The sequence below is a fragment of the Sinocyclocheilus anshuiensis genome, unplaced genomic scaffold, assembly GCF_001515605.1.
Source record: "Sinocyclocheilus anshuiensis isolate Anshui unplaced genomic scaffold, SAMN03320099.WGS_v1.1 scaffold708, whole genome shotgun sequence".
NCBI classification, from domain to species: Eukaryota; Metazoa; Chordata; class Actinopteri; order Cypriniformes; family Cyprinidae; genus Sinocyclocheilus; species Sinocyclocheilus anshuiensis.
Genome location: NW_015555881.1, coordinates 958,152 through 982,888, shown reverse-complemented (window position 1 = coordinate 982,888; position 24,737 = coordinate 958,152). Strand labels below are relative to the sequence as shown.

General features: G+C 34.9%; 1 protein-coding gene across 1 annotated transcript in view; it reads left to right on the top strand.

Moving 5' to 3' along the window:
* Nucleotides 1–24,737, top strand: part of LOC107675693 (collagen alpha-1(XXVII) chain A) — a 75,185-nt gene that overhangs the window by 43,747 nt on the left and 6,701 nt on the right. The window contains exons 15-46 of the mRNA XM_016470109.1: nucleotides 744–797; nucleotides 894–938; nucleotides 2,754–2,807; nucleotides 3,013–3,066; nucleotides 4,274–4,327; nucleotides 4,480–4,533; nucleotides 7,749–7,802; nucleotides 7,884–7,928; nucleotides 8,000–8,053; nucleotides 8,351–8,404; nucleotides 9,071–9,124; nucleotides 9,385–9,438; nucleotides 15,912–15,965; nucleotides 16,057–16,101; nucleotides 16,516–16,560; nucleotides 16,869–16,922; nucleotides 17,358–17,411; nucleotides 17,648–17,701; nucleotides 19,953–20,006; nucleotides 20,102–20,155; nucleotides 20,240–20,347; nucleotides 21,352–21,405; nucleotides 21,501–21,608; nucleotides 21,795–21,848; nucleotides 21,983–22,036; nucleotides 22,329–22,385; nucleotides 22,484–22,537; nucleotides 23,340–23,393; nucleotides 23,496–23,549; nucleotides 23,807–23,860; nucleotides 24,301–24,408; nucleotides 24,494–24,601. Of these exons, the coding sequence (XP_016325595.1) occupies nucleotides 744–797; nucleotides 894–938; nucleotides 2,754–2,807; nucleotides 3,013–3,066; nucleotides 4,274–4,327; nucleotides 4,480–4,533; nucleotides 7,749–7,802; nucleotides 7,884–7,928; nucleotides 8,000–8,053; nucleotides 8,351–8,404; nucleotides 9,071–9,124; nucleotides 9,385–9,438; nucleotides 15,912–15,965; nucleotides 16,057–16,101; nucleotides 16,516–16,560; nucleotides 16,869–16,922; nucleotides 17,358–17,411; nucleotides 17,648–17,701; nucleotides 19,953–20,006; nucleotides 20,102–20,155; nucleotides 20,240–20,347; nucleotides 21,352–21,405; nucleotides 21,501–21,608; nucleotides 21,795–21,848; nucleotides 21,983–22,036; nucleotides 22,329–22,385; nucleotides 22,484–22,537; nucleotides 23,340–23,393; nucleotides 23,496–23,549; nucleotides 23,807–23,860; nucleotides 24,301–24,408; nucleotides 24,494–24,601 (1,911 nt within the window). The remainder of the gene's footprint in view (nucleotides 1–743; nucleotides 798–893; nucleotides 939–2,753; nucleotides 2,808–3,012; nucleotides 3,067–4,273; nucleotides 4,328–4,479; nucleotides 4,534–7,748; nucleotides 7,803–7,883; nucleotides 7,929–7,999; nucleotides 8,054–8,350; nucleotides 8,405–9,070; nucleotides 9,125–9,384; nucleotides 9,439–15,911; nucleotides 15,966–16,056; nucleotides 16,102–16,515; nucleotides 16,561–16,868; nucleotides 16,923–17,357; nucleotides 17,412–17,647; nucleotides 17,702–19,952; nucleotides 20,007–20,101; nucleotides 20,156–20,239; nucleotides 20,348–21,351; nucleotides 21,406–21,500; nucleotides 21,609–21,794; nucleotides 21,849–21,982; nucleotides 22,037–22,328; nucleotides 22,386–22,483; nucleotides 22,538–23,339; nucleotides 23,394–23,495; nucleotides 23,550–23,806; nucleotides 23,861–24,300; nucleotides 24,409–24,493; nucleotides 24,602–24,737) is intronic.

Sequence of the window (24,737 nt, the reverse complement as noted above, 5' to 3'; positions counted from 1 at the left end):
AAAAATGTATCAATAAATTCCAAAAAAATATAAAGCAGCACAACAGTTTTCAACATTGATAATAATCAGAAATGTTTCTTGAGCAGCAAATTAGCATATTAGAATGATTTCTGAAGGATCATGTGACACTGAAGCCTGGAGTAAATTCAGGTTTGTCATCACAGAAATAAATTACATTTTAAAATATATTCAAGTAGAAAACAGTTATTTGAAATAGTAATAATATTTCACAATATTACTGTTTTTACTGTATTTTTGATCAGATAAATGCAGCCTTGGTGAGCTGAAGAGTCTTTCAGAAACATTTAAAAATTGTACCGACCACAAAACTGCTGAACGATAGTTTTGCAATCAAAGTAAATTTCTAAATAATCTTCGGTATTAATCACATCTCACCTATAACATTGTCACTGTCTGGTCACCCTGTGGTCAGCATTTATAAGCACACAGTGTTTCTGTTGTTGTAGTACAGCTGAAATCAGTTTGACCTGAACAGCGTGATATGCAAATAAGATCCACAATTGCTTTCACAAATTCTAGTATCTAGTATTGATAGTATTTTTTCTTTTAGTTTGTACTTGGGTGAGTAACGTGAGATCATGTGCCCCCTGCAGGCGCTCTTAGCATGATGTATTACCTCAATAAAACTAAGAACATTTATCAGATGAAGTTTTATAAGTTAGATCCTTCTCAAATTGGACATTTAAAAGCACATACAGCACTCATTCCCGTCTCTTCTCTAGGGTGATATGGGCCCTGTCGGGATTATCGGTTTGCCGGGACCAAATGGACTGAAAGTAAGTCATGCACATATGTACCCAACACATATCTCCATCACTCATGGCCACTTTAGCGTATATGTTTGTGTGTGTGTGTGTGTGTGTGTGTTTCAGGGCGTCCCAGGGAACATGGGCGAGCCCGGACTGAAAGGTGATAAGGTGATCTGAATACTCTGTTATTGGCCTGTTTTACAGCAGCATGTGATGGAAATTCTCTCTCCCCATTGGCCACACTGTGTTAAGCATGTTTTAAAAGCTCCAGCCTTAAAGGGATAGTTCAGCCAAAAATGAAAATTCTGTCATTAAAGGGTCATATGATGCGATTTCAATCTGTAAAATAATCCATGTGACATCAGGGGTTCAACCGTAATTTTATGAAGCTACGAGAATACTTTTGTGCGCAAAAGAAAAAAAAAAAAGACTTTATTCAACAATTCGTCTCCTCCGCATCACCCGTATGCTGTTCTGTGTCAGCTGCATCACACGGATACTCTGTTTCCATTCAGATCAAATCACAACAATGTAGGAAACAGATCCGGTGTGACGCAGCTGACATGCGCTGTTTACGTCCAGCTGATATTCTCCAAAATGGCTCTACAGGGTGACGCGGAGGAGACGAATTTTTGAATAAAGTCTTTTTTTTTTTTTCTTTTGCGCACAAAAAGTATTCTCGTAGCTTCGTAAAATTATGGTTGAACCCCTGATGTCACATGGATTATTTTACAGATCTCCTTGCTACGTTTCTGGACGTTGATCGTGTAAGGACACTTGCTGTCTATGGGAGGGTCAGACAGCTCTCAGATTCCATCAAAAATATCTTAATTTGTGTTCCGAAGATGAATGGAGGTCTTACGGGTTTGAAACAACATGAGGGTGAGTAATTAATGACAGAATTTTCATTTTTGGGTGAACTAACCCTTTAAGTAGCATGTAGTCGAAAAGATTTTATTTCGGTTAGTCAGAAGAAAATGTGAAATTTCTGTAGAGTTATATTTAAGGTACAAACACTAACAGGTTTTCTCTGTTAGTTTGCGAGAGAGAGAGTTGCTTCCAGGTTCAATACGTTAAACTCTATCAACAGCTTTTATGGCATAATGTTGATTATAATGCTCAATAATTTTGTTTTTAAATAAATAAATAAATACATTTATAATAAATAAACAGCGTTTATTTATTTATTTATGCGAAATGTGCTAAACTCTATTGACAGCTTTCATGGCATAATGTTGATCATAATGGTCAATAATTTAGTTTTTTAAATAATAAATAAAGGCATACATTCATTTTTTATAATAAACTATCTTTATTTATTTATTAAAGCAATGCACGTTAAACTCCATCGACAGCTTTTATGACATTTTATGACATTTTGGTCAAACATTTAGTTTTTTTAATGAAAAAATATATACATTTTTAATAAATAAATAACCTTTATTTTCATTTTAAACATCTTAAATCAATTTTTAAATCATTTTCAAAGTTTTTAAATTCCTTGTTTTATTGTTGTGATTATTTTTTATTATTATTTTCTTTTCTTTTATTTAAAGCACTTTGAATGACCATTGTGTATGAAATGTGCTATATAAATAAACTTGCCTTGCCTTTATTTATTTAGTTATTTACAGGAAAGCTGCTTTAAGTAAATCTGTAAATATTTTGGTATATTATTGATTATAATGGTCAGTGATTTAGGTTTTTAACAAAGAAACTTTATTTAAAGAAAATGTATTTTCAAATAAATAAAATAAATAATAATAATATAAAAAATAAATAAATAAATGCACAAACATTGGAAGTCTATAGGGCCAGCATTCTGGAAGCATTAAAAGTGGAAATGTAAAGCTTGCATTTTTTTCCCTTGCCCTAACTTAACCATCATGTTCCGTCACTTTCTCTGGTCTCTTTTCTGACATTGACTCACATCACAACTTGTTTCTCACTTTTTTTTTTTCTCTTTAACTTTTTCTCTCTCAGGGTGATGTTGGGCTTCCTGGAGAACAAGGGGAAATTGGGTTCTCAGGAGACAAGGTATACTTTCCATTTCCCCCTGTCAAATACACATTGGCACACTGTGACGTCTAGACGTCTGTTGTTTTGATTAAATCTGACCTTCTAATTGCCCCAATGTTAGAGCTTTCATAGACAGCTACACATGCACTCATGCTCTTGAACGAGTGTTTGTGCTAATATAATGACTATATAACTGTGTGCATATTATATTTGTTTGTTTCAGGGTGTGCAGGGTTTGTCAGGCTTACCTGGACCTCATGGAAAACCAGGACCACAGGTTTGTTTCTTATCTGTTTTGTATTTCTTTAAAAGAATAGCTCACTCAGACTGAAAATTCTATCATTTACTCTACTCTTTTACACATGTTGTTCCGTGAACGTGTATGACTCACTTTCTTCTGTGGAACACAAAAGCAACAGTTCTGCAGAATTGTATCGGTAGCATTTTTCTGTGTAATTAGTTCCCATGAGGACTGATGTTTTCTAGCTTAAAAAAAAAGTCTCAAAAGCACTCAACAGTTTTCCCTGTTACTTGTGCGCTGTTTTCAAAGTCACTATTTTCTTCTGAGCTCATACAGAATCACACATGTAGTATGAGTAGTATGCTGCTTTTTACATTCATTTTGGAGCTTGAAAGCCTCATTCTTCATTCAAATGTAATTGCATGTGAAAGAGCAGCATTACATTTCTTCAAAAAACTCCTTTTGTGTTCTATGGATGTAAGTGGTATTGGGGGAATCTGCATATGAAAATTGCTCAGTTGCTTGTCAGCTTTCTGTGATGTTGTGTATAGTGAGATTTTTGTTTGCAATTCTGAAAACGTATACTGAAAATGTGTGGTTTTGATATGGTTTTAGAGGCTTTAAAGTTGCATTGATAATGCATTACATAGTTTGTTAACTTCAAACTCACAACCTGTCAATAATATATACATTTTTATGCAAAATATATGTATTTTGTAATATTTGTTTCCTGGAATAACATAAAGAAGATGAATCATTCCTTTAAAATAATATATTTTTTTACCCATAATCAAGTATTAAAAAGCTAAATAAAATCCGTACAACATAGTGTAACTGAACTTCAATTTCTGCGAAAGTATTTTGTTGATTTGTGCAAAAAGTTTTTACTCAGTCATCGAATAACCTTAAAATAATCACAAGTTCCATGATTAATTTTCTTATATGCACAAAATAAAAAAATAAAACAAATAAATAAATATTTACACCCCTTCCCCAGCCTGTTAATATTCAATACAGTGACATAAATGCACAACATTTAAATTCAAATTCAGTTGTTTTTAATTACATAATTTACCCGAGAACAAATCAGAAGTTGTCCAATTATCAACATTCAAATCTGAGCGTATGGGGGTCCAGAGTACAATATCTAACAGTTTAACCTAAAATCTCATGATCTGAAGGTTCAGTTTATTTGATTATGTGTGTGCCCGTCAGCATATGTGTGTATTTGTGTGTTTTGAAGGGCAAGACAGGAGAAAGAGGGTCCAGTGGATTACCAGGCCCACCAGGACTCGAGGTATGAATCAACATGTACCACATAACCATAAAACACTGATGCTTTTGCATGTCTGAATGTGTTGCACCAGCTTGTACTATCGATGATGTCAGCAAATACAACTGATGCTGATTGGTTGATGTACTCATTGAGGTACGGTTAATCCTTCACAGGGTTTCCCTGGTGACATCGGAAAACCTGGACTCAATGGACCCGAGGGCCCAAAGGTGTGTTATTTATAAGGAAAACCTTATTAAAACAAGTGTTTTTAATATTTGTACACTTACATTTGCAACTTCATGCTGTTGACAAATGTTTTCTTCATAGGGTAAGCCTATAGTTTATGTTGATTCTATAATAAGCAGACACATGCACTCTTTGTATGTTTAATAACGCTACACTGCTAATATTTTTCATAAACATCCTTTATTGCTATAAAAAATACCATAGGCTGCATACAAAAGACAAAGAAAATATATTGTCATAATCATGTCTATTTGCTTTCATATTTCATGTGTAGAAAAATGTTTCACTCGATTTTTTTAATACAGAAGATCTAGCTAGACTAAAGCGTGAACGCACTCTGACTCATAACACTCGCGCACGTGGAAGAAAACGGACGGTGCTCTACAGATCACATGATTCAGTGGAGAATTATTAGAAATGTTATTCTGTATAAAGAACATGTGAGAATAAATCTGTTCTCAAATACCAACGATAACAAGAACTCAGCATCCACTCTCTTCTCTTATCCGGGATACTCTTCTTTGGTGTTTGTTGGTTTTCGAAACAGCGCCACCACACTCCCCCTTTTGTGCAACAGCAGCTGCTCCGGTCACGTGATCCTAGCTCAAATCTTATTGGACGACCCGTGTTTTTGCTTTGCGAAACTGAAAAGATTCGTCGGACTGGTGCGGAAAAAAACATTTGCATTTTTGGTGCGCGAATGTTCGCGGTCTATGTGGAAGTGTCCATAGAAATGTATTGTTTTATTCCAGCGCGTCATTGCGTCCGATATTCGTTTCGCTTTTTCGCGCTCAGTGTGGAAAGGCCTTTACTGTGATTTTGTTTGTAGTTTTTTTTTTTGTTGCAGTTTTGATGTTGTTTTAGAGGCTTTAAAGTTGCATCGATGATGGTATTGCATTTGTTAATTTTATACTGTTGCAAATTTACATCTTTGGGTGAATGGCTGTCAAAAAAATCTATCAATTTTGTATGCTTTTTTTTTGGGAAATTATTTGTTTTCTTTTGATTTATGGTTGAAAAAATTTATTTTTTATTAATGTTTTTGTTAAATCATTTTTATGTAAAACAGTTTGAATTGCAGCTGTGTATGAAATGTGCTCTATAAATGAAAAAAATTATTTAATTTCAATAACACATTGAGATCATGTGACATTCTCATTACACATAGGTTTCATTCTCTTTATGCAAAATGCAATTTATTTAGCAAAATGCAAAATGCATTTTCTGGTGCAGTCTAGTCTGTCGTCATCATTTGTCTTATAACAAATCTTTTATAGAAGGTTTTGTGTTTGCGATTTTGAAAATGTATATTGGAAATGTGTGTTTTTTTGTTTTAGAGGTCTTAAAGTTATATTGATGATGGTATTGCATTTGTTAATTTAAAGCTGTAAAGCTGCAAATATACATTTTTGGATGAATTGACCTCAGAACTTATCAAAAATATATTCATTTTTATACAAAATATATATTTTTAAATTATTTGTGGTTGAAAAATGACCAAGAGTCCGTTTTTATATTCTGTGTGAGCAAAGCAAAATGTGTATTCACCCAACGGACCACAAGGTGGCGCAATAGGGGATTTCAATTTCGAATAGCTTTAATTATGTTTAATATATCAATGAATTCTAGAGGCTGGGAATTTCTTTTGTAAATGACAGAAGGAATGAATAAATCCAGCATCGTAAAGCAGGATGCTCAGAATCTGCTGCGATCAGCCTCTGTATTACATAACATTCCCGCTCAGTCTCTGTTTTTCCTCTTTTCCCTTTCGTTCCACTTTTTTCTTGTTTAACCAAACTCAGTGCTTCTCTGGCACAAACTCAGAACATTTCTCTATGTTCTCCATGCATCATTCTGTCCTCAGACAGGTATCTGTTTTCCTCATCTCTGTCTGTGTCTCTGTTGTGCGGTCAGTAATTGGATATGTTTTGGTGAGACTTTCAGTATGTTCTTCTTTGTGCTCTGGACGCAGCTCTTGTGCATTAGTATGCATACTCATGTCTTGCTCCAACATAATCAAACATGTGACATATTTAATGGGTGAATCTCATGAAGAAATGTCATATTTCACCAAAAGCAAAGGGGAAGAAAAGAGAATTATGTTTTGCATAAAAATGAAGCTTGTTTATAACCATTACGATTTTTTTGCTATTATGAAATTATTTTCATTTATTTGGGAATCACTTAGACTTGCTAATTAGGACTACATTGAATGGCTTAACTCATGCATATCAATTGTGCATGATCTCTTATGCTTTGATGAATAATTTTCCAAGATTTCAAGTCAAAGCTGAATTATAAAACGCAACATTGTCATTAGAAATATCTGGAAGTAAATTAAACAATAATTAAATTCAGTATATTGTATTTTCTGTGTAGCGATAAATAATATTATAAAATAAGTATTATAATGTATTATAACTGTGTATACACTTATTAATGAGATCATACAATGCATTATAAGGTGTATTCCAAGGCAAAATTAATGCATTATATATAAAGGCTTTAAGTAAGTTTTTACTATTATTTACTTAAATTTCTTGCTTTTTTATTGTATTTATTATCACTTTTTTAGTCATTTTTGTAAAGCACTTTTTAATTACCGCTATATAACTGAGAAAATAATAATTTCGTTGTAATGCATTATATATTTTCATAAAAAAATAAAAATGCATTATATTTGCACATTTCTTGTTACATCTGAAATTGGTTGTTTGCTATGTGTTTTAATGCGTTATATTTTCTGTGTAACAATAAATAAGTATTATAATGTATTATAACTGTATTATAATGAGATGAAACAATGCATTATGAGGTGCATTACAAGGCATAATTAATGCATTAAAATGATTTTATAATGCATTATACATAAAGGCTTCAAGTAAAGGGTTACCAATATTTTTTTTTCCAAATTTTACTTTTTTATTGTATGTTTATAACTATCTTTAATCATTTTGTAAAGCACTTTTTAAGTATGAAGTGTGCTATATAAATGAAATTTATATATATTATATATATAATTCAATAGCGCAACAGTAGAATTGAGATCCCATGATGTTCTCATTACACATAAGCTCCATTCTGTTCATTCCATACAGTTTATTTTTTTCTCTTTCTGAAACAGTTTATATGTACACTCTAGTCTCATCATTATTTGTCTCATAACAAATGGTCTCTTTTCTGTCTGTGTTTCCAGGGTCTGATGAGCAGTAAGGGGTTCCCTGGGGCTGTTGGACCTGAAGGGGTCAAAGTGAGAACATAAACAGAATTTAAACACACACAAATCTCCTCCATACACACGGTCACTCAAACACTCTCTGATGTCTTTCAGGGCGAGCAGGGTGTCACAGGAAAGGCTGGACCCATGGGTGAGAGGGTGAGTACACAGACTGAGTTATGGCCTTTTACCACACTTTGACCCTCACACTGATGATGTTGTGTTTGTAGGGTCTCGTTGGCTTCATCGGCCCTGCAGGGGAGACTGGACTAGCTGGAGAGAAGGTAAGACACACCTGAGAGCATCAGCTCAGCATATTAGAATGATTTCTGATGGATCATGTGACACTGAAGACTGGAGTAATGATGCTGAAAATTCAGCTTTGATCACAGGATTAAATGACATTTTGCAATATATTCAAATAGAAAACAGTTATTTTAAATTGTAATTATATTTCACAATATTACTGTATTTTTTGATAAAAATAAATGCAGCCTTGGTGAGCAGAAGAGACTTCTTTCAAAAACATCAAAAAATCATTTGAGCCATAGTTTAAATGTTCTGTTATGTGATTTATTTAGGGTGATCGTGGAGAGATGGGATTGCCCGGGCCTCCAGGAGAGAAAGGATCTACCGTACGGCACACATACACCGCACATAAATTCTCAGCATGCACTTCCGCCCTCATTCTCGCTCCTTCAAATTATGAATGTTGTTTAAAACAGGAAGTTCAACTGTCCATCATAGATAAATGGCCCACTTCCTTCCAGCTCCTCAGCAAATGTCAAAAGTTTGGACAAAAGTTTTTGGCAAAATTAAGTATTCAGAATGTATTATTTAACTTGTAGAAAAAGTGGAAATCAGGATTAGGCATAAAATAAGGTCTTCAGAATCATTCATACTTGTGAAAATTGTGAGAATTGAACAAATAGTTATAATCTGTTCAGATTCAGACAGGAACCGTGTCTGTGTGTCAGTTTTCTGTTGATTAAGGGGTAATACAAGACTTCATCACCTTACAAATGATTGTCAAAAGCAAAAATGATACAAAATCCATAATATTTAGTGAGAAAGAGTGGCGTGCTTAAGCAAAACAGACACTATTTTTGAATCAGAATCCCAAAATTAGTAAAAAAAAAAAAGTATTGGATTTCATTCAGCAGATATGATGCAGGGTGGTGTAATCATGCCGTACTATAGAAGATATAATCTAATATTTTGTAATGTAGTATTTCATTTATACGCATATGTTGTATGTTTTGTATGGTGTGTGTGTCTTACATGTTTCCCATCACTTACAGGGGCACCCAGGAACCCCTGGAGAGAGCGGCCCACCAGGACCACCAGGCAGTCCAGTAAGTCGACAGCATTTACTTCAGATAGTTTGGATGTCAGAAGGAAGCTGATGGTTGTACGCCGGCATCACCTGCTGTCCTGTCGGTCAGCTGTCAGACACCTCTGTGTAACGTTCAGTGCTTACAGTTTGGACAGACAAAACAAACACAAACTCTTATTATCAGTGAGAGAGACAGGAGCCAGTCTGCCTGATATTAATCCCCCAAAAAGAGAAAAGAAACACAAGTGTGCACACGTAAATGGTCTCTTTTTTTTATAGGGCCCATCGGGATCACGTGGACCCATCGGCATGAGAGGAGCTAAAGGAAGACGGGTAAGTCATCTGGGCATCAGAAGTGTGTAAGCATGTGGAAGTCAGTTATTTTGCTTTTATCTTTAGTAAAACAGGACAAGGGCTGAACCTGTGGCCTTCTGATTACCAACCACCACACCGAACCATTTCAGTTATAGTTACTTTAACTGGTAGGTTAGTTGGTTAGTTGGTTAGTTAGTTAGTAGACTTATAGCCCAGGTAAGTTATCTGATAGATAGATTTTTAATTAGTAATTTAGTTAGTAAAACTGGTAGACTAGTTAGTCGTCCAGTAAATATATTTTTAGTTATTTAAAATGAACTAGGCTAGTTAAGATATCTGATAGATAGACTCTTTGTTAGTTAGTTAGTTAGTTAGTCGCCCAGATAGATAGATTCTCAGTTAAACTGGTTGGTAAGTTTAATTGACTGATATATAGATTCTTAGTAATTTAGTTAGTTAAACTAATAGACTAGTTAGTCATCCAATAAATTATTTGTTTGTTACACTTAACTAGGCTAGTTAAGTTATCTGTTAGTAGATTCTTTGTTAGTTAGTTGGTTAAACTGATAGGCTAGTTTGTCATCCGATAGATATATTCTTAGTTAAACTTAACTAGGCTAGGTAAGTTATCTCATATATTGATTCTTAAATAGTTGGTTAAACTGATAGGCTAGTAAGTCATCCAATAGATTCTTAGTTAAACTGGATGGCACGCTAAATCGTCTGATAGATAGATTCATAGTTAATTAGTCAGACCACATGTGTCAAACTCAAGGCCAGCGGGCCTATTCCGGCCCGCCACATCATTTTATGTGTCTTAAAATAAAAATCTATGCAGCTTTATATGGTAAATTATGAAAGTGCTTATCAATACCACAAGTTTCTGTTTCTATTTGCCGTTCTATTTATACGCATAAATTGTCTTTGGTGTGCATATGATACGCAATGGTTAGGATTAGGGGTGTGGGGTTTTTCCATTGATGATGACTGCGTGGACGGCTCAAAGGAATAAGATGCGGACCTCAGTGCTAGAGCCCCACTGACGGAAATGGAAAAACACAATATTCTTCATTCATTTAACGAATTAAAAAATCCATTGCAGCTTTCAGACATGACTTTCTTCTCGTTTTAAAAGTTCGTTTGAGGCTGTTTCTATTGAGTTATTTTAATGACAAATGTCCAGAGTGCATATTGCCTATGCGAGAGCGCATCAAATCTCTCTGCTCGCAGGTGGATTCCCATTCATTCACTCTCACAGAAAACGGATGCGTTATCGGTCAGACATTACATGTGTGCGCTCAAAAATGATCTTCTCTCCTGAGTTTAATAAACGCAACCTGGAGTGTGGGCATCCACTGGCAGAAACATACATTGGCGCATATGCCAACTAATGTAAATAAGTATTTACATAGCATAACAGTAGTAGTCTAAATGTATGTTTTGCACGTGTCAACAATACATTATGAAAATAAAAAGAAGCCGTTTTTTTTGCGATCACATCAACTGGCAAACTCCTGGAGGAGTCTAAGGATCCAGTAAGCAAATGCATTCAAACAGTACGTTCAAAACAGCGCTAATGCAGAGAAAACATGGCCGATTTCATCAGAGATGGCAGATATAATAGTACTCACGTACAGATGTCAGTAAAAAATTTTAAATCACCAAGCTATTTGGCTTAAAAGCACGAGTGTTTTATACTGGATGCTGGCTGAAGGTGTTTTGGATTACGCAGTAGTCAGTGGTTTAGTAAATCTGGATCAGTCAGGTCAAGGTAGCTCATTTAGTGGTCTTTTGGCATCCCCCTGTGTTCCTGTTTGGTATCGCAGATTTACTTTTTTTTTATTAAAAGTGCTGTCTGTTTTCTGTGAAGCTGCTTCGCAACAGTGTATCATGAAAAGTGCTACACAAATAAATGTGAATTGAATTGCAAACAGTTATTAATGAATTTATTTATTTATTTTGGCACTATATACATTCATTGCAAATTAAGAAAATTAAAAAGTACTTTTTTTAGTACTTTAGTTTGTATTTATTTATTTTTGGGTGGGGGAGTGGGGTTGAGTACCGCTTCTTTTTTTCTACTACAAGCATTGATTGTGTATCATCATTGAATTCAAACACGTGCATATCATATGCACGCCAAAGTCAATTTCTGCGTATAAATTGCATTGCCAAATAGAAACAGAAAATCGTGCTATACGCACCTTCATGAGACCGGACTCGTTTGTTTTTTTTAAATGCCATATCTGTCACACGTTCTTAGCAGCTCACAATTATTTGTTGTACCATAAATTTAACAAAAAAGTTTTTAACAAAGTTAATGTAATGACCTGTGTTTGATGATACTTGTCTTTATTTACTTTGATTTATGGAGTAATTTGGATTTCTTAACCTGATAAATTAAAAGGATTTATGTTAAAATAACATGGAGCAATAACATATTTTTACATCTATGCAAATGCATATGCAATATTTGTAACTTAAATAAGTAATAATAAAATAAAGAGACAGTTATTTAACAATATGTTAAGGAGTAGCAACATTTGTACAGTCTTACAGTTACAACTGGCCCTTTGATGGCAGCCATAATGTTGAAGTGGACAGTGAAAACGAGTTTGACACCCCTGAGTTAGACCATCTGATAGATCTTTATTAGTTAGCTAATCTGATAGGCTAGTTAGTCATCTGATAAATAGATTCTTATTTAATTAGTTAAACTGGTAGACTAGTTATTCATCAAATAGATCAAGTTCGTTATTTCAAATGTATACACGTGGTAAGTGCACTCATAAAAGATTAAAGCATTTCAACTTTTCAGAATGCCACAAGCGCTCCACGCGTCATGTGACAAGAACCAACCAATCAGCTTCACTCTTTCCTTAACAACATTGAAATTTAAGCCAAGATGAAGGAACAGCTGTTCATAACTGTACAGCGAAACCCATTTTTGAAATTCATCTAGTAGTAGAGCTACTACAAGTGATTTATGGTGCTGGAAATATATTTATCCTGTGCTGAAACTTTTGCGTTGTCATGGCGAGCGCACGTCATGGTTGCTTAGGCTAGTCTGATAGGCTAGTTAGTCGTCTAATAGATAGATTGTTATTTAGAATTAGTTATTTAGTCAGGTAGTTAGTTAGTTAAAGCTGCAGTCCGTAACCTTTTTTGGTTAAAAATGATCCGAAATAAATTTTTGAGCAAGTACATAACCAGCCAGTGTTCAAAGCTATCCCCTTACTTTAGCCCAATTCACAACGGTAAGCTTATAATAATGTTTTCTAATTTGAGTGGTACTGGTAGGAATTTACGGGAAATTCGAGCATGCCACTGCGTCATTACGTCACGTCTGTAAACATAAAGAAGTTGTCCCGGCTACTAGGCTATGGCATGCGAGGATCCTGCAGGTGGCCGATCGTTTATAGCCTTTTCTCACAGCAGCTGGAATAATTAAACATCATTTTGATCGGCGATTGTAATTCAGAAAGGATTATGTGTTTATGAAACACAAGTGACTGAAATTAGATTATACTCCAGTTTTAAATGCGCATCTGATTACAGATAGCCTGGGATTATACAAGATTTGTATTTTAAAGACAACCAGTTCTAAGTAAGAATAATTAGCTTTTTGGGTTAAAAATAAAATAATTTATTTATATGAAATTCGAATGGCATGACAATTAGAGATTACTGTAAATTGAAATCTACGCTAATACACACTACATACAAATAGTCACGCAATGCTGATGTTGTTAACATTAACAATTTAAAAACAGAGTATAACAGTAATAATAATTTGCACGGTTTGAAGTGATATGAGCTAATTAACTGATCGTTAGATTTAATCACCATTGTTAGCGCGATTTATTGTAATGCTTTTTTCCTCAGCTGGTCAGAACAAAAAGAGCAGACTTGTTACTTGCTTGTTCAGATGACAATATCTGGTGAAAATTCTTATTTGGGTCATATATTCCAATACGTAGGCTAGAATCTGTGATTCCGAAGTACAGTAAATATTCACACCGGTGCAGTGACCACTGACAGCTACACATACTCCTCAAAACATTAGATTAATCCGCGGTGGAGCCGTGCCGGTGCACAACCCACGTAATAAAGATAATTCCGCATGTAACTACAATTGCAGGTTTCAAAAAGAGATGGCGACAAAGAGGCAAAATTTACGGACTGCAGCTTTAAACTGGTAGACTAGTTAATAGTCAGATAGATAGATGCACACACTCGAAAACACACACATGGGAAATGTTTTCCATTAACCGACAGAATCAACAATAATTACTGGAGAGAAGACCGAGCACAGGGATGCAATGGAAACAAACTTAGGAGAGTTGAGAGTCTCTGTGCCACTGTCTGGTCTTAGTTAGAGCCCCTCACTGAGTCCGTAAATCAAGTTGTTGTCCTGATGATTCATTGATTCAGTGCTGATGATTTTGTTTCCTGCCTTCGTCACTGAGAACGGGCCAAAACAGCGTAGAGTGTATGTGATATACTGACAATGACTGAAGAGTCTTTATATATCATTGTCTTTATTTAAAACAGACGAAAACATATCTTTCAAAAATACTTTATGCAGGTAACGGTGAAACTATAACCAGTTCTTCAATGGTAGAAAAAAGCATTATTTATTATGCATGCATTATGTATAATATTTTATGTTGTTGTTTTGTTTTTGTTTTTATGCCCTCTTGACACTTTTTAGTGGTATTTGCTAAAGAAAGTATTACTATTACTTTAGATATTTGAACAAAATCCTAACTCCTTTATTAAAAAAAAGTCCCATAGACTTACTGAAGGAGGAACTCAAGACTTGCTGAAGGCTAGGCCGTGATTCTGACCTATTTTCTGTATATTTAATGTTCAAGTTCTGTTTAATGTCCTCATTTCTTGGCAATAAGGGCTTTTCTGTGACAAGTTCAATATGGTATCAGCACAATAGAAAGACATTCACTAACGTTCGTTGTGACCTTGGATGTTTCTCTGTATTTGAAGCATACAAATGAAAACTGCATTTACCTCCAGAAAGACATCATTGCTGCACTAAAAGGTGCTGAGAAGTAATGAGCCACTTTATTTTCTATGGTTTATGGATGTATAACGGGATGGCCAGAATATTAATAACAGTAGTAACCCATATGAGGTATTCCACATATTTGACTGAGTACCTTCAGCCCCTCCAGTGTGTGTGAGAGAGCGAAACAGACAAAGAGAGCGTGTGCCAGCTGGCAGAGACTGTGATGATATTGTTTCAACAGTCTGATGTTTTTTGGCTGGACGCACACACCATAAGATTGAGAATGTAATTATCAGCGCGCACACGTATTCTTCGAGAGGGAGCGAATGTGTGTCTGGTCTCTTGATGAAGTCCTTGTGTTCAGATCTCTTCAGATTTTATAGGCGAGCCAAACCGTTGTTTGTGATAGCGAGGATGATTCGGTTGTTTAGGATTGTGTAGCATTAAAGGAACACTCCACTATTTTTGAAAATAGGCTCATTTTCCAACTCCCCTAGAGTTAAACAGTTGAGTTTTACCGTTTTCGAATCCATTCAACCGATCTCCGTGTCTGGCGGTAGCACTTTTAGCTTAGCTTAGCATAGATCATTGAATCTGATTAGACCGTTGGCATCTCGCTCAAAAATGACCAAAGAGTTTCTATATTTTTCCTATTTAAAACTTGAGGAGAGTTGGAAAATGAGCCTATTTTCAAAAATAGTGGAGTGTTCCTTTAATGTGTAAGAGATTTTTTGTGTGCATCTAGACAAAGACAGATGCAACATAGTTCTGCGTCATGCTTGGACCATCAAGAGCCTCTTAAACATTGACCTACATGCACAACTCCAAATATCCCAACATATCCCACACATCCAAAATCTATAGTACAGCTCCCCCTAGTGTTTGAGGATATACTTCCGGATTTAAAGTGTGTGGTTTGCATTCTGCCATACTAATCATCTTTGCAGTACAGGGGAGGGTCAAACATGCTGGTTGGGATGTCACAAGATGGCTTAGATCATGAATATTATTTAGATTATGCTCAAATATTTTAAAATGATAATTTATTGTTTTAATAAATAGCCATGTAAGTAATATAATGATTCAGTGAGTATTTTCTATAGTAGTTATTTATATACATTAACACTCAGTGCTATTTTAGTATTATTTATATACTATAGTATTTATTAATAATGTGAATTAGCTTTTATTTTTATATTTTAGTATATTTGATGGAGCATTCATTCTTGTTGAGCAATTCAGTTTAATTTAATAAAATTTCAGTAAGGCTGTTAAACATTAAGAAGAAGAAGAAGAAATTTCAATAATATGATTAAAGACAATGCATTCAACCTGACCATTCAAGTGTGACCAAAAGTATTATAAGCTGTCACGTGATCTCCTTCTTAATTCTTATTATTTAATCAGACTGCCAAAGTTCACAAAAGTGTGTCCTTTTATGTACTGATTTGCGCCTCTGTTTTAGGGTCCTAGAGGTCCGGACGGTATGCCAGGCGATCTCGGTGCTGAAGGCAAAAAGGTAAAGGCCGCTGTCCTTCAGAGCTCACCTCATGACTAAAGATAAATGCTGTACATGTTTGAATCTAATGTTAATTTATGTCTCCTCACAGGGTCTTGATGGTCCTCCAGGAAAAATCGGTTTCCCGGGACAAGCGGTAAAAACACATTCTCCTTCTGATTGTGTTTCTACAGTAACTGTTGCCATGTCTCTCCGATCTTTTCTATGGTAACAGTCTCTGTGTCTGTCCAATCTCTCTGCAGGGCAAGTTTTAGGGTCCTAGAGGTCCGGACGGTATGCCAGGCGATCTCGGTGCTGAAGGCAAAAAGGTAAAGGCCGCTGTCCTTCAGAGCTCACCTCATGACTAAAGATAAATGCTGTACATGTTTGAATCTAATGTTAATTTATGTCTCCTCACAGGGTCTTGATGGTCCTCCAGGAAAAATCGGTTTCCCGGGACAAGCGGTAAAAACACATTCCCCTTCTGATTGTGTTTCTACAGTAACTGTTGCCATGTCTCTCCGATCTTTTCTATGGTAACAGTCTCTATGTCTGTCCAATCTCTCTGCAGGGCAAGATCGGGGAGCCTGGGGAGGCGGGGCCAAAGGGATTTCCGGTTAGTTTCTCTGTTGAAATTTATATACGGCATATTTTAGGACTGTTCCTTAAAAATGTCATTTATTTATGTAATAATAATAAATTTTATTTGTAGAGCACATTCCATAGATACAATGCAGCTCAATTTGTGTCACGGGACAAAAATATAAAAATAAATTATTTATAAAAAATATAAAATTTTTACAATATTCTCTTTTTTTAATGTTAATTTATTATTTATGATTTATTGTCATATTAATCATTGATTTATTTACTTGTTGCATTATTTAATTTATTCAACAATACATTTTGACTTTGTTTCTGTAGGGCATTCAAGGGCCATCCGGGGCTACAGGAGACAAAGGAATCGCAGGGGAGCCAGTGAGTGGTGCTTTATTTCTGTTCTACACACAGAAACACATTTTCCAGTGTCTTTTTATGTAAACCTACTTTACGTCCTCTGGGTGTTGCGCAACTCCAGAAGATGGGTTTTGAGCACTGTGTATTTTTGTCTCGTTCAGCCCTGAAATATATAGAACAATCGAATTCTCATGACCGAGTCCATGACTCTTTCTTGGCATTCAGTTGTCATATGTAGTTTGTTAAATGTTTGTGATTATGTAGCTGTAAAATGTAAGTAAGATCTGCAGTAGTTTTGCCAGGCTGTGAGACTGTACACACACATCTGCTTCACAGTTTAAGCCACAATTTGGCTTCAGATAATGGGAGATTGTAATGTTGAAATGTGCGTGTGTCTGTTTGTGTTGTGTTTGTATGTATGTATTACTGATAAATGATTTGTTTGTTTGGGACCAGGGACCTCCAGGGCCCCCAGGAACACTCGGGCCTCCTGGAAATCCAGGGCCAAAGGTAATACACTCCACACGTACACAAACACACGTCCAGGTTTTCTGCTGCTTCTGTCTGTTTTGGTTCCCTTGATTGTGAATGATACTGAGATTAAAATGATTGCCCTGTTTAATCCTATTTACTCCTCTTTCATTCTTTAATTGATTAATGAAAGTAATTTTAGGTCATTAATCCATCAGTTTTGGCACCAAAAAAGACATGGAAATAGAAAAATGTGTGCTCTCTCTTTGTCTCAGGGCCCTGCGGGAAAAGTTGGCGATCCCGGACTTCCAGGAGAACCTGGAGAAAAGGTGGGTAAATTGGTGGCTCTTTGCACTTTGGACTGGATTTTGGATTTGCACTTTGGATTGCATTTTTGCACTTTACTAAGGTAACTCTTGTTACCTTAAAAGCATAAGAGTCATAAGCATTTATTTGAAATAGAAATCTATTGTAACATTATAAATGTCATTACTCTCACTGTAAATCAGTTTAATGCGTCCTTTGTATGTATGTATTACTGATAAATGATTTGTTTGTTTGGGACCAGGGACCTCCAGGGCCCCCAGGAACACTCGGGCCTCCTGGAAATCCAGGGCCAAAGGTAATACACTCCACACGTACACAAACACACGTCCAGGTTTTCTGCTGCTTCTGTCTGTTTTGGTTCCCTTGATTGTGAATGATACTGAGATTAAAATGATTGCCCTGTTTAATCCTATTTACTCCTCTTTCATTCTTTAATTGATTAATGAAAGTAATTTTAGGTCATTAATCCATCAGTTTTGGCACCAAAAAAGACATGGAAATAGAAAAATGTGTGCTCTCTCTTTGTCTCAGGGCCCTGCGGGAAAAGTTGGCGATCCCGGACTTCCAGGAGAACCTGGAGAAAAGGTGGGTAAATTGTTGGCTCTTTGCACTTTGGACTGGATTTTGGATTTGCAATTTGGATTGCATTTTTGCACTTTACTAAGGTAACTCTTGTTACCTTAAAAGCATAAGAGTCATAAGCATTTCTTTGAAATAGAAATCTATTGTAACGTTATAAATGTCATTACTCTCACTGTAAATCAGTTTAATGCGTCCTTGCTAAATAAAAGTATTAATTTTCCAAACTTTTAAATGGTAGCATATCACATGTTTTACAGAAAAATAATAAGCAGTAAAAACTGTTTTCAACATTGATAATAATAGTAAATGTTTCTTGAGCAGCAAATCAGCATAATTTAATGATTTCTGAAGATCATGTGACACTGAAGACTGGAGTAATGATGCTGAAAATTCAGCTGCGCATCACAGGAATAAATGACATTTTACAATATATTCACATAAAAAAGCACTCAATTCAAATTGAAATAATATTTCACAGTATTGCTGTTTTTACTGTAAATGTTTGACTGGTAGTGTGTATATTATTTATATATGCTTATTTTGGCAACCTTGTAGTTGTTTTTTTATTTTTAAATTGTCTATTTTATGTTTATTGAATTGAATGGAAAATAACCAATAAAGGTTTTAAAACTGCATTCAAACGTTCTGAATTTTAGCAGCAGGTTTGGAAAAGTTCCATAAAACACTATAAAATAAATTGAAAATAACAGCCCACATAACATTTAGTTTGACTTCTGGAGATTGCTAATCAGCAATTTCCTCCTTTTCCTGCCCATTTGTTGGGGGAAAAAACTACATTTTAAGAGCTGGAGGCCCTATTTTGTACCCTATTCATGAAAAGAGCCTGAAATTAGCATCACAGGAATAAATGACATTTTACAATATATTCACATAAAAAAGCACTCAATTCAAATTGAAATAATATTTCACAGTATTGCTGTTTTTACTGTAAATGTTTGACTGGTAGTGTGTATATTATTTATATATGCTTATTTTGGCAACCTTGTAGTTGTTTTTTTATTTTTAAATTGTCTATTTTATGTTTATTTAATTTAATGGAAAATAACCAATAAAGGTTTTAAAACTGCATTCAAACGTTCTGAATTTTAGCAGCAGGTTTGGAAAAGTTCCATAAAACACTATAAAATAAATTGAAAATAACAGCCCACATAACATTTAGTTTGACTTCTGGAGATTGCTAATCAGCAATTTCCTCCTTTTCCTGCCCATTTGTTGGGGGAAAAAACTACATTTTAAGAGCTGGAGGCCCTATTTTGTACCCTATTCATGAAAAGAGCCTGAAATTAGTGTTAACCCATTTCCCATAATTTTCTTGCTTGAGGTGCTATTATGCTGCACTAAATAACTGTTGCTAAATCGGCTTTTCGTTGGCAGTTCAAGGCCCCATTGAGCTTCTGTAATGAGTAGCACAGTGCATGTGTCGCAATCACAGTCTGAAGAGGAACCATATGACTATATTTGTATTGTTAAAGTTAGATAATGTTAGCCTGAGCTTGGCAGACGCAGATGTGCTGTCACACATCATTAGTTATAATTGCTGTTTGGCTGACTGGACTTATGTAATTAAATAAAACGAACATGAACTTGCTAGAAAGAATAAAACAACCTGTGTGTTTGGACTCTTATTATGTCTTTTCATTGTTTTTGCAGGGGTCACTCGGGCCTGTGGGGAACGCTGGGGCAGCAGGACTAATCGGAACAAGGGTGTGTGTTCAATACGTCTGTGAAACATTGATTTGACGTGTATGAATGCACAAAAACAGTATTAATTTTATCATGTTTTTGTTTGTTTGATACAGGGAGAACCAGGTTTAGAGGGAGAGGCTGGTCCGGCTGGCCCTGATGGTGCCAAGGTAATAAATTGTTCACAAGTATTCAAAAATACATTATTTAAACCACAAAAATAGTTGAAAGAACAACAAATTGGTTTTGAACAGGGTGAAAAGGGCGACATGGGCGGAGAGGGCGAGCAGGGTGTCAGAGGTGACCCGGGAATCAAGGGGAAAGAAGGGCCACCGGGCGACCCTGGGCTTACTGGCGTCAGAGTGAGTGATGCAGATGTGCACAAACAATATCACACTCATATTTTACTTTATACTTCAAAACACATACTGCATACAGGGTTTTCAGTTAGTAAATAAAACGAGAGTACTAATTATGGGGAGTTTGGTGTTGTCTCATAATAAAGGCATGGCCCAAAAAAATCTAGTAAAAACCAAAAGATTAGGCAATCTTAAAATATGCAAAAAGTTTTAATTTTTACGAATAATATATATATATATATATTATAAATCTGGTAGTTAACCTTTGTAACATTCATGCGCTTTGGATTATGATCAGTAAAAACATATTTTTTTTGCATATTACATATGTCATCTATCACAAAAAACACTTGAAAAAAACTTGAAAAATGAGACAAATCTCAACAATTATGCCTAAAAATGACCGACAGAACTTTGACCCCTCAGAAAAGTTAGTGAATGGGGAAAAAGCTGTTATTTTAGTATTATTTATAATAGTATTTGTTAATATAATATTTAGAATTTGCTTTTATATATATTTTAATTTTTTCACATTTTAATTTTTCATTTTAGACTTTATAATTTAGAATTATAATTTTTGAATTTTAGCCTGTTTATTTAATATTTATATTTTAATTTGGATTTTTTATTTGGATAAAGCTTACATTTGAGTAATTTTAGTAATTAGTAATTTTTATATACTTTTGTCATTTTTGTTATTTATTATTATTATTTTTTATATTTCTACTTCACTTTAATTGGTTTTTATTTTAGTTTTAGTAATTCAAGTAACCTCAACTTTAAGTTAGTTTCCAAGGCAGGAGTTTTAATTTTCTAGTTTTCTACTTTTTTTATTATATTATATTATATTATATTATATTATATTATATTTTGTTAAGCTTTATTTCAATTAACATTAACTATTTTAATAGTTTTAGTTATTTTAATAATAATATATAATTTTTTGCAAAATGATGGTGGGGATTGTTTTTTTTTTGCTTCCCCTCATTTTTGCATGTGTGTTTTAGGGTCCTGAAGGAAAACCTGGCAAAAATGGCGAGAGAGGGAAGCCAGGGTTTAAGGTAAGACATTCGAGTTTAAGATAGCAAGTTATTTAATTCTCTTTAATCCATTGTGCACAGTAGCCATATTGACTGCACTTTCCCATTGCCTGCAGAGTGCCAAAGGTAACATCGGCCACCTGGGAGAGACAGGAGCCATGGGAAAGATCGGACCAATCGGAACCACCGGACCAAAGGGCTCTCGAGGAACCATCGGATATGTGGTAAACAGATACATCATCTTGTTAAGTTAGTTTTAGTAATACATCCATCTGACTTTTCTTTTGACCTGCACAAGAAGCCTGTCTGTTTCACCTTCTTTCTCATCTTTCTCATCTTTATGCCACTGTTGTTTCCATGCGATGTGCTAAAAATTACAATAAAGTTTACATTGACTTTGACTTTCTCAGGGCAGTCCCGGGCGTATGGGGATGCAGGGGGATCCGGGCATATCAGGATATGAGGTGAGAGCAAGAAACAAGTGCAAATAGCATCACACGATCATATTAGCACATTAACAATTGTTCATTTCCACATCAGTGCACTGATTTATCAGCTCAAGTCCTCTAGTGCTTGAAAGCTCTTTCTTTCTCTACAGGGTCACAAGGGACCTCAAGGTCCAGTAGGACCCCCGGGACCAAAGGGTGAAAAGGTCAAATGTATTTATGACTCATTTTGTTCATATATGTGACCTGCACAATTATGTCAACCTTCATGGGTGAATCTATGCTAGAAGTAGACCTAGAATACACAAAGCTTAGCTTTAAAATACAATGAGATTCCCTCACAGTGAATTTAAATGCCATGTTAAATGAATATAACAATGAAACAGCATCATAATATTATCATATTTTTTAGTATTAGGCACACTAATATAGTCACACAAACTGCTTTCACTCAGTTTTCTATAATCATCTGATGTTTTGCATTATGTAATATTCTAGGGTGAACAGGGGGATGATGGGAAGGTGGAAGGTCCTACTGGTCCTCCAGGACTCCAAGTGAGTCTCTCTTATTATCATGTTTAAATCTGTCTGTGAATTCCTCTAATTTCATTAGCGATATTTGCAGCTTCATGCATGTGTTTGTGTATTTTCAGGGTCTAGTTGGAAAGCGAGGAGACAGGGGCGAGCCGGGAGATCCAGGATACGCGGTGAGATAAGAAAGCATACTGTTGTCTTACTGCATATGAAGCGCATTAGCTCATTTGTTTACGTGCTGTCGGTGCACACCAACATGTGACCATTTCCTATAATAGATTAACAGCTGCCAACTGAAAGGCTGTTTTATATGGTAATTGGCTTAACATAAAAAATATGTTATAGATCACATTAAGATTAAAACTATTTCAAGATGGTTTTGATTTGGGTTCTTTGTAGACTAAAATATCCGCCAGCAAAAATATGCTTTGAGTGGAGATGTATGTGTTTTAATTAGATTATAGAACTTTTGATAGAGACTATATACAATATTATTAGCAATGTTTGCTAAGGAAAGCATCACTGTTGTCATAAATATTGCTCATTCTTTAGGAGTTTATACAGATCGAATGGTGAGATTTGCATGAACAAACAACACTTTTCAGATTTTCTTCAGAAAATTATTTCTTTTTTAATTTTAGTTATTATTAATAGTTAATAAATAAAATATATACATTATTAATTTATTAGTTTTTTAGTTTTATATATATATATATATATATATATATATATATATATATCGTTGCAATACTATTATAGTTTTTTATTAATTTTCTGTTATTTTTTAATACATCAAGTTCAACTAAATTAAAATGAGAAATTTAATAAATTTTTGTTTTTGTAAAGTTTTGAAATAAATAGTTTTTTAGTATTTTATATGAATTTCAGTTAATGTTTATTTTATTTCATATAATGAAAATGTTTTGAATGGTTTTAGTTTTAGTTAACTATAATAACACTGGTTTGTATGTGCAGGGTCAGCAAGGTGTTGATGGTTTTCGAGGCAAACCTGGTGCTCCTGGACTACCTGTGCGTATAATAATATGATTATCAGATCATGATTACAGACATACCTGCACTCAAATACACACACAAACACCTTTTTGTTTAATTCTTTTAATGCATTTTTAGGGTGATCCTGGTCCACGTGGGATACAAGGCCCTAAAGGATCCAAAGGAGAACAGGTAATGCTATGATTGCAGCTCATATGTGTGTATCTTTTGCAGGCTTTCAGATTTCATTACTTATGTTTTGGAATGGCAGCCATTAACAACATGTGGTAGAAATCAGAGTCTTGTCACATACTTCAGCAAAATGGGTTAGATGTATGTGTATGTTCATGCTGTATACGATTACTTCTGTGCCTGTGGTTTTCATCTTGGCATTACTTCTTTTTCTCACATGCTTTGTTATTCTCTGTCACTTTCTCTCTGTCTCAAAGGGTCAGAAGGGTAAACGGGGTCAGCAGGGAGAGCGTGGCAGCAGAGGCTCACCGGTAAGAGGACACAACTCTTTCATTTTAGTAGTAGTAAGAAATACAGGGCTAATATAAACTCAGATTTCAAAGAAATTATCACTGCCAAAGTCATGGATTTAGTTCCCAAGCAGCAAACAGACGCAGATAAAATTACTTGAATAGACAGTAAGTTACTTTGGATAAAAGTATCTGCCAAATGAAAAAAATATATAAATGTAAATAACAATGCTGCATTCAAATTAAGCGCCCCCTTATTTCTATATTATTTACATATTAATAATATAATACTTTATTTTTATATAATAATGACCCCAAATATGACCCCCAAATTTTTTGACAGTTTTTTTTTTATTCAACCAGCAATATTCTTCATAAGTAGTACATTTGCGTACACATTTTCCCTTTCTTCTTTAATAACTTACTAAATGCCCAGTTATCTCTGTATTTTCTCTCATCAGGGTGTTGTTGGGTTACCCGGCCCAAGAGGCACAGTGGGTCGAGAAGGACAGGAGGGCGTTCCTGGCATGGATGGGATCCCAGGGAAAGATGGAAGCAGAGGAATACCAGTAAGAATTCATCATCAGATCTGTGATTCCTGATCTATGATCTGTTTTAGCAAGTTCATTACATGCATCTTTCTCTTTCTTTTAGGGCGATCAGGGAGATGATGGCGAGTTTGGTTTGCCTGGTAAACCCGGTGCACCTGGCAAAGTTGGCGTTATCGGTTTACCAGGCCCACAGGGATCATTTGGTCCAAAGGTCAGAGAATAAAATTCTACCACGATTATCACTTATTCATTTATTTGTTTGTTTGTTTTGTTTATTTGTTTATTAACATCGTAGAAAAAATACAAAAAGAATTGAACTGAAGAAAATTTGACTAGTTATCAAATAT